General features: G+C 33.5%; 1 protein-coding gene and 1 long non-coding RNA gene across 2 annotated transcripts in view; both read left to right on the top strand.

The window, feature by feature from the left end:
* Nucleotides 1–1972, top strand: part of LOC110269296 — a 3697-nt gene extending 1725 nt beyond the window's left edge. The window contains exon 3 of the mRNA XM_021117038.1: nucleotides 1932–1972. Coding sequence (XP_020972697.1) covers nucleotides 1932–1972 — 41 coding nt within the window. The remainder of the gene's footprint in view (nucleotides 1–1931) is intronic.
* LOC107625840 lies at nucleotides 2866–10138 on the top strand. The gene is made up of 4 exons (XR_001617391.2): nucleotides 2866–3364; nucleotides 3435–3609; nucleotides 3840–3862; nucleotides 8988–10138. It is a non-coding gene; the product is annotated as an uncharacterized LOC107625840 (long non-coding RNA).

A 10397-nucleotide genomic window follows, 5' to 3' on the forward strand; every position in this document is an offset into this window, starting at 1 on the left:
ATTCTAATAATAATAATAATAATAATAATAATAATAATAATAATAATAATAATAATAATAAGGTTTCTAGGAATGAATTGTCATCACCTTTTGTGGATGATGAATTGGAACTTAGTTATTGCCCAGATGATTGGTTGGTGATTCCATCAATGGAGAATAATTAATGATTTGTAAGATATGATTATGTCTTAGGATATTTTGTTTTTCATGATAGAAATGTCTAAAGTTCGAATATAATGACTAATCTCTTATTGATTTGTAGTCATATCAATAGATATTAATTAGAGTTGACTCTAGAGTTTTAAATTTCTAATTACTTAGTACATTGATGTTATTGTTGGACAAAATTAACTTTTGTTGTTTCTAGTGGATTATTATGCGTTACATATTATTCCTCTTATTTGATATTTTATAACGTTCTTTTCAACATATATATCTCTGCTTTGAGTTAGTTTCCATTGTATGTGTTATTACGAACAGAAATGCTAGGGCAATAGAATTTATTTTTTTGCCCATCGTTTAGTTATTAACTCACTCTAACAATTTAATAACATATTTTATCTCATATTTTTAAACAGTAATAATTAACTAATAGTAAAAAATAATAAATTTTGATAATCTTTTAATATTTTTTTATTACAAATTCACTGCTCATTCAACAAATTTAAGCTACCAATTGATAGTTCAATGCTACTCTTCTCTTATTCTAAATTCTAATAATTCATGGAAGCTAATTAAGCAACTTGTTATTTGTTCTGGACATTAAAAAAAAACCTAGTCAGGCTAGATTCCATGTAAAAATTAAAAAAGAAAGGCCCTTAAATGACATCAACAAAAGACTAAGGATTTCAATCAAGTTATATTGATTTAGTGGTTAGTTTGTCCGTTTAAGCAATTGTCGGGGGTTCGAATTTCATTTTGTGTATGCAGCAATCCATTAGCAAGTAACAAATTTTTAAATGAAACTTCGATTCACAACAAATTAGTCCTTAGCCTCTCGAATTGAAGAATATCGTAGAAAAATAAAAAAGACCAAAAATTTTTTTTTGTTTTGTTTTCTCTATGTATACAATTTCAATGCGTCAAAGAGGGTTCAAAATTAAAACAAATGGTAAAAGTATATAATGTATTTCATAAGCGCTCATTGAAATTAGTATCAAGATAGATAGATTAATAGGTGATGAGTTCAGTTTAATTTTTCCTTTTACAAGCAATAGATATATAATTTCAACATGTAAGCATTTAGACGTGTATATATTCCACCCAAACTTTTATTTAAAAAAAATGCAATGTTTTAGTAGAACTCAAAAAAGCAGCAGCATGAAGCTTTAAAAAATAATTAATTCTTAGAGTACACTTTAATGGAAAAACAGATTGATGAATTAGATTAATTAATACAATCAATAACTAAAAAAATGTCGAAAGAAATCTCTGCTAAGGTTCTAAGGCAGGTTGAAGACCTGTTTGACGGAATACTAAAAAAGTCAAAACCAGAAATAATGTTGACTTAAACCAACAATTAGAAGACATGGACATTGCTAATCCAAGCGAAAGTGCATCTCCTATTATGAACAAAGTGTCATACAAGGATTCTCTTCTCACTCTAACGGGTCCTAGCAGCACCGGAAATAATTTGGAGGGTGATCCTACTGATTAAGAGACATTAGATCCCAAAGACAGATGGTATAATGATGCGAAGAAAGATGATCAAGAGGAGAAATCGTTTGATCCTTGCCCTAAGATCCCAGTATTTCAAGAAGAGTTCGAGAAATGGTGTAAGCCATGAAAATATGCGCTCATTGTCAAAGTGTTGGGGAAGAGAGTAGGCTTTGGCTTCATGGAACAACGTTTTAAAAGAGACTGAAATAGCAAAGGTAAGATTAACGTTATTGATGATATAGACCATGACTATTTCTTGGTTCATTTTACAGATGAAGCAGATTATTCCCATGTACTTATGGAAGGGCCATAGATGGTGGTGGGACATTATTTGATTGTCCCGCGTTGGAGACCTTTCTTCCTGGAATCGGAGAAAGCTGTATGGAAGATTGCTGCTTGGATTCGTATTCCAAACCTCCCTATAGAATTATATAATCATAGATTCCTGTGGCGAGTTGGCTCAACTTTAGGACACATGCTCAAAATCGACCGCACAACTTTTATCCATTCTAGAGACTGCTTTGCTCGGATCTGTATTGAGATTGACCTTGCCAAGAAATTAATTTCTAGGATCTCGATTCTTGGCTCGAAATTGAATATTGAGTATGAAGGGTTATATCAAATTTGCTTTTCCTGTAGTAAATATGGCCATCGATTGGATCATTGTCTTGAATTACCGAAAAATCTTCATATAGCAAATAGGGAAGATGGAGTTGCGGCGGAGGCTAACACCAACCAGGAGAGCCAGAATGCTGAAGGAGTTGGGCATCAAAAAGGAAAGAATCAAGAATTTGAGAATAAGCAAGAATCGTGCTATAATCAAGAACCTCCCAATTTTGGCCTGTGGATGATGATTAAACGACCAATTAGAAGGAAGAAAGGGACATCATATTCGAAAATCTGGTGGAAAGAATCATAGGATAGTGCCAAACGCGAAAACAAGAGATAGTTTTCAACAAGGATTCCTAAATTATTGAGAATGGATCTCGCTTTAATGCTTACATGAAGAATGGGAGCTAAATACGCACGTTACCGTAGTGCATGGAAACGCAGATACTATAAAAGCTAATAAGATTAGGCCTGAGACTTCCAAGGCCCATAAAGGTAAAGAAATTTTACAAACCACCCAGAAAAAATTATTGAGGCCAGGTGCAGGTAAGAACCCACAATCAAGGAAAAGAACTCTCCCCTTCTAAAACTAGGCCCTATTTGAATGACAAAGGGGCCAAGCCCAATGCCAAGGTGGTTGGGAAGGAAGCCTCGACACCGCTTGGGAGTTCCAAGATTGTGACCACTCCCACTCCTAAATCGAAGAACCCTGAAGTTGAAGTCATGGAAAGTGTTGTCACAGAGTACATGTGTCAGTTTACTCGTGAACAATATGAGGGTTTCATGGCCACGAAGAATGCGAATTCAAATCTTGAAGCCTATGCTATTCGTAACAATCCAATGATAATCCCTAGTTCGAACCAATCTTCACCTCTCTTCCAAGATGTAGGACACGATTCGGGGGCAAATTTAGGAAGACCGCCTGATGTTTTGATGAAGGAGTCTATAATTGGCAGATCGACGAACAGGGGATCCTGCAACATTGAATGCTGATGCAAATGCCGTTGTCCTGGCATAGCTATCGCCCGTGGTGGTTCTCCCATTGTTTCCTTGACAATGATGAATATTATAAGCTAGAATTGCAGGGGTGCAGGAGGTAAAACCTTTCCTTCTCTAATTTGGGAAATCATGGGTGAATATAATGCTAATTTTATCATTCTTCTGAGAATCACATCAGTGGTCCAAGGGGAGAAGCTGTTAAAAACAAAACCGGATTTGACAGTTCTTTCATGGTGGAGGCGAATGGCCACTCGGGGGATATTTGGTGCCTGTGGGACTCTTCTACCTAGAAGGTGAATGTTCTAGAGCATAATAGACAGATTATCCACCTCATGATTTCTGGTAATAATTCTAATCCCTAGTTGCTCTCTATTATGTACGGTAGCTCACAACGGCTCACTAGGAGAAATTCTCTAGAATAGCATTCCCAACTTGTCTGATAGTGTTAATCTTTCTTGGTGTATCTTAGGAGATTTTAATGTTATTTTACATTATTATGAGAGGAATGGTGGCTCTAGTAGAATTGATAGAGGAGCTTGTACTGAGTTCCAAAGTCGTGTTTCCGATTGCAGGCTTGTTGACCTGGGTTATGTATGTAACACCTTAATACTTTTAAACTGAGTTAAGCTTTGTTTGGATTATATTTAGTAGCTAATATTCAAAATCTTGCAAAATTTTTATTTTAAAACAAATGTGAAATATTTATATAAAATAATTTATAGATAAAAATATTGAATAATTAGTTTTTATTAGAATAGTTACTAGTTGAAAAATATAAGTGGATTTGAAAATACTAACAAGAAAAACCGGTGTGCTAAACTATGAAGGCACAACAATGACAAGCTTTACTCATACCAAATAAAAAAGGAAACATAATAGTTACAATTGCAATCAGTCAATAAGGATAAAACAAGACACATAGGAAATCCTAATTCTCTTAATTTGTTTAACTATGGCTAAAACAATCGCATATTCTTCCTTCTTAAGGTAAACGTTTAATGTTTTGTACCTACGTCCTTGATAGCTTGCTCCCACTAGTGCACCTGTCTTTTCACCTCAACTGTATTGCTTCGTACTGCATCGTTCCTGAAGATGGTACGGAGAGAGGGGTGAGAAACAAAAGTTTCTTAGTAGTTTATCTATATGGTGCCATCGTATTCATTCCCAGCCACTCCGAGTTTTAAAATAAAAACAGTGATGATGCAATGTTGTTCAATTATTATTTTCAAAAGTCTTGATTAGTCGAAGTGGTGTGACTTTTAGATGCTTCCCATTTACTTATGTTATGACATATGTAATGCATACAAAATGCCTATAGCGTTAAAACATATAAAGGTAACTCATAAACCTTGGTATGATGTTCTCATAGGCCATAAAGCAAGACGAAATAAATAATAAATAAGAGAAGAATAGTAACATTGTCATAGATAAGTCAAACAGAATAGATCTGAATAAAATAAAGATCTTAAACAATATCATACATCATACAAAAAGGGACTTTAGAAAAAAGAAGGGTCTGTGAATGCAATAATAAACATAATCATAAAAAAAAATAAAAGAAGAACAATCATGATCACACTTTTCATTGCACTTTTCATTACTTTTTCTCGTAGCTTTTATGGCAGGTATTGAGCTCAAACCGGTATAAAAGGTGGGAGTCCCCTTCCCTTATCGAAGGTTCTTATCCCAAACGTTTTGGCGATCACCTTCCCTTACCGAAGGATCACCTCGATCGATCACCTTCCCTTACCGAAGGATCATATCGATATCTTGTCTTTGGGGGTCACCTTCCGTTACCGAAGGATCATTCCCTCAGTTCAATTTACAATCAAGGTTATTTAGACATACACAAGAAAAGAGTTATATCAACAAAGATATCTTATTATATAAAATTGATGGGAGTCTCCTTCCCTTACCGAAGGTTCCCAAAAATTTGTCGATTACCTTCCCTTACCGAAGGATCATCTCGATTATCTTGTCTTTGGGGTCACCTTCCCTTATCGAAGGATCATTCCCTCAGTTCTTTATGCACATAAGATTTTTATTATAATGCATAATGCGTATGAAGGGAAGAGACATTATACCATGACATGTAATGCCAACATCTATATATGACATAAAAATTAGCATAAAACCCCTACCTCGAGTGAAGTTCCGCTAGGTATTCTGATGCAAATAGATGCGGTTTGTTAGTGAAGAGAGACTTGTTTCATGGCTAGACTTTGTGTATACTAGAATGTTTTGTATAGAAAAATGGAATAGAATGATAAAGGGAGGATCAAATAGCTCTCAGGTATGTGCAGATTATGTTAGGAGGCATTTAGGTGAAATCTTCAATCTGGATCGTCACTTTGTGAGCTCTATAACTTTTTTCTACGTTTGGAATTTGGAATTATCTATTAGAGACAAATTTATAGATAATTGAATTAGCTTTAAAACGAATCTTAAACGAAGTCAATCGGATAACCACAGCTTGAGATATTTCTGAAATATTGTTAGTATATCAGGCTGGCTGATAAGAGCGCGAGTTTCTATTCTGAACTTGTAACCGATTTATCTACCTAATTTAATTTGAATTTGATTTTATACTGAACTTAAGGAATAGAGCTAGTATTCTTATCTTTTCATATAACAAAATATCATTCAAATCTAATAAATGTAGAATTAGTTATGACTATGTTTTAAAAGGTTGTTTACTGTCGGTTAGAGATTTACTACCACTAGTGCTTTCATATGTTTAAATTTTAAATTCAAATCTTAAATCATTACCATTTTAATTAATTAATTAGTTATTAAAAAAATGACTTGATTCAAAAAGTTGGGATTTTACATTCTCACCCCCTTAAAAAAGAATTTTGTCCTCAAAATTCGTGTCTCCTAAGAAGATACTAATTCAACCTCACTTATCCTAGTAGATTTTATCTACATTTTCTTTCTATAGGGATATATCATATATGATAGTTCCAACATAAGTAAGTTCAATCAAGAAAACACAAAGACATACATGTACTCTCGGTAAAAAGACCTTAAAAAATGAATTTGCATATGAAAACTTGGATGATAAACATATTGTATGCATGTAAAAGAAGAAAAGAAAGGAATAATGCTATAAAGATAACAGGGCATCATACGACAACAACATAGATGATAAATAATAGAATAGAACATGACGCATGCCAAACATATATAAAAAGGTAATAAAACATAATTTTCTACTATTTTTTAGGTGCATTTTTCTATTGTGCATTTTTCTATATTTTTAAGGATGAGTATGGTGTTCTTAGACAATCCATATTTTGACCTTTAACACATGCACATTTTGATCAAATAGTTATGGCAATAAAGCTCAAATAAAAACATTTAGGGGGCACACTAACCTTGACTATTAGATGATTACATATCATATAGAAAAGATTTCATTGTATAACACTAATTATAACTAAATGATAATAATTTAATCTGGCAAACATAGAATATAGCCCTATGGGATCAAATTGCTCTGATACCAAAATGTAATACCCTAATACTTTTAAACTGAGTTAATCTTTGTTTGGATTATATTTAGTAGCTGATATTCAAAACCTTGCAAAATTTTTCTTTTAAAACAAATGTGAAATATTTATATAAAATAATTTATAGATAAAAATATTGAATAATTAGTTTTTATTAGAATAGTTACTAGTTGAAAAATATAAGTGGATTTAAAAATACTAACATGAAAAATCGGTGTGCTAAACTATGAAGGCACAATAATGACAAGCTTTAATCATACCAAATAAAAAAGAAAACATAATAGTTACAATTGCAATCAGTCAATAAGGATAAAACAAGACACATAAGAAATTCTAATTCTCTTAATTTGTTTAACTATGGCTAAAACAATCACATATTCTTCCTTCTTAAGGTAAACGTTTAATGTTTTGTATCTACGTTCTCGATAACTTGCTCCCACTAGTGCACCTGTCTTTTCACCTCAACTGTATTGCTTCGTACTGCATCGTTCCTGAAGATGGTACGAAGAGAGGGGTGAGAAACAAAAGTTTCTCAGTAGTTTATCTATATGGTGTCATCGTATTCATCCCCAGCCACTCTGAGTTTTAAAATAAAAACAGTGATGATGCAATGTTGTTCAATTATTATTTTCAAAAGTCTTGATTAGTCGAAGTGGTGTGACTTTTAGATGCTTCCCATTTACTTATGTTATGACATGTGTAATGCATACAAAATGCCTATAGCGTTAAAACATATAAAGGTAACTCATAAACCTTGGTATGATGTTCTCATAGGCCATAAAGCAAGACGAAATAAATAATAAATAAGAGAAGAATAGTAATATTGTCATAGATAAGTCAAACAGAATAGATCTGAATAAAATAAAGATCTTAAACAATATCATACATCATACAAAAAGGGACTTTAGAAAAAAGAAGGATCTTTGAATGCAATAATAAACATAATCATAAAAAAAGATAAAAGAAGAATAATCATGATCACACTTTTCATTGCACTTTTCATTACTTTTTCTCGTAGCTTTTATGGCAGGTATTGAGCTCAAACCGGTATAAAAGGTGGGAGTCCCCTTCCCTTACCGAATGTTCTTATCCCAAACGTTTTGGCGATCACCTTCCCTTACCGAAGGATCATATCGATATCTTGTCTTTGGGGGTCACCTTCCCTTACCGAAGGATCATTCCCTCAGTTCAATTTATAATCAAGGTTATTTAGACATACACAAGAAAAGAGTTATATCAACAAATATATCTTATTATATAAAATTGATGGGAGTCTCCTTCCCTTACCGAAGGTTCCCAAAAGTTTTCCGATTACCTTCCCTTACCGAAGGATCATCTCGATTATCTTGTCTTTGGGGGTCACCTTCCCTTACCGAATGATCATTCCCTCAGTTCTTTATGCACATAAGATTTTTATTATAATGCATAATGCGTATGAAGGGAAGAGACATTATATCATGACATGTAATGCTAACATCTATATATGACATAAAAATTAGCATAAAATTCCTACCTCGAGTGAAGTTCCGCTAGGTATTCCGATGCAAATAGATGCGGTTTATTAGTGAAGAGAGACTTGTTTCATGGCTAGACTTTGTGTATACTAGAATGTTTTGTATAGAAAACGGGAATAGAATGATAAAGGAAGGATCAAATAGCTCTCAGGTATGTGCAGATTATGTTAGGAGGCATTTAGGTGAAATCTTCAATCTGAATCGTCACTTTGTGAGCCCTATAACTTTTTCTACGTTTGGAATTTGGAATTAGCTATTAGAGACAAATTTATAGATAATTGAATTAGCTTTAAAACGGATCTTAAACAAAGTCAATCGAATAACCACAGCTTGAGATATTTCCGAAATACTGTTAGTATATCAGGATGGCTGATAAGAGCGCGATTTTCTACTCTGAACTTGTAACCGATTTATCTACCTAATTTAATTTGAATTTGATTTTATACTGAACTTAAGGAATAGAGCTAATATTCTTATCTTTTCATATAACAAAATATCATTCAAATCTAATAAATGTAGAATTAGTTATGACTATATTTTAAAAGGTTGTTTACTGTCGGTTAGAGATTTACTACCACTAATGCTTTCATATGTTTAAATTTTAAATTCAAATCTTAAATTATTACCATTTTAATTAATTAATTAGTTATTAAAAAAATGTCTTGATTCAAAAAGTTGAGATGTTACAATGTAGGCTGGCCCTACACTTGGAGAAGAGGGAACCTTGTTGAAAGATTGGATAGGGATTTGAGTAATCTGGAATGGCAGCTGACTTTTTCAGAAGCTACTTTGAAGCACCTGCCCATGTTTAAATCCGATCATGTGCCTCTATGTCTTCAACTTTCTACTATTGGTTCTTACAATAGACAAAGAAGACCTTTCTGTTTTGTGGCTATGTGGCTATCATATCCAGACTTAAAAAACATGGTCAATAACTCCTGGGACATGAATAATTCTTGGTCTGAAGGCAGTAATAATTTTAATAATTCTTTGAAGACCTGAAACTCTAATGTGTTTGGGGATATTTTCAAGAAAAAGAAGATTCTTCTTAGAAGAATGCAGGGCATTTGCGTCTAGCCTTGCTCAGGGTCAATAATTTTTTGAAAAATCTTCAAATTGAACTTTGGAGAGAATACGAAAGTGTGCTTGCTCAAGAGGAGTTGTTGTGGTACCAAAAGTCAAGGTGCAAGTGGATCGAATTTGGAGACTGCAATACAAAGTATTTTCATGGATCCACCATGATCAGAAGAAGGAAAAAGAAGATGAACTCGCTCCTTAATTCTAATGGATATCTTATTACTGATAAAAATATTTTAGAAAATATGGCCCATTCTTTCTTTGTTGATTTATACCATGATGCTTTACCTGATGTTCCGTTTGTTCTAAATAATGCTTTCCCTTACCTAAGTGCAGAAGATTATAATTTTATTAGCAGGAATATGTTGGATTGAGAGATCCAAGAAGCTGTTTTTAATCTGGATAGCTTTAAAGCTCCTGGAAAAGATGGGCTGCAAGCGGCCTTCTTTCAAAATCAATGGGAGACAGTGGGGCTGATCTTTGCACTCTTGCTCAACAGATTATTGTGAATCCAGAAAAGATTGAGGAGTTGAATGAAATTCTGATAACCCTTATTCCTAAGACGAATCCGGTCACAAGCCTCAGCCAAATGCGCCCGATAAGCCTCTGTAATGCCACTTACAACGTCATCACTAAAATTCTGGCAAATTGTACAAGGAGTCTTATGGATAAGCTAGTTGCGCCGACCCAATGTAGTTTCATTCCTGGAAGACAAAGTACTAATAATATCATTATTTTTCAAGAAATTATTCACTCCATGAGAAATAAGAAGGGACCAAAAGGATGAATAGCGATCAAAATAGACCTTGAAAAAGTGTATGATAGGCTTAAGTTGAGTTTCATTAAATATACATTAAAGGAGATCAGCTTCCCAAACCGCATCAACGACCTTATCCTTTCTTGTATTTCTACTGCTAAGATGAGAATTTTGTGTAATGGAGAAGAGTTTAATGAATTTTTACCAAATAGAGGGATTCGTCAGAGTGATCCGATATCATCTTACATCTTTGTCCTGTGTACGAGCGCT

The sequence above is a fragment of the Arachis ipaensis genome, chromosome B02 (assembly GCF_000816755.2).
Source record: "Arachis ipaensis cultivar K30076 chromosome B02, Araip1.1, whole genome shotgun sequence".
Lineage (NCBI taxonomy): Eukaryota > Viridiplantae > Streptophyta > Magnoliopsida > Fabales > Fabaceae > Arachis > Arachis ipaensis.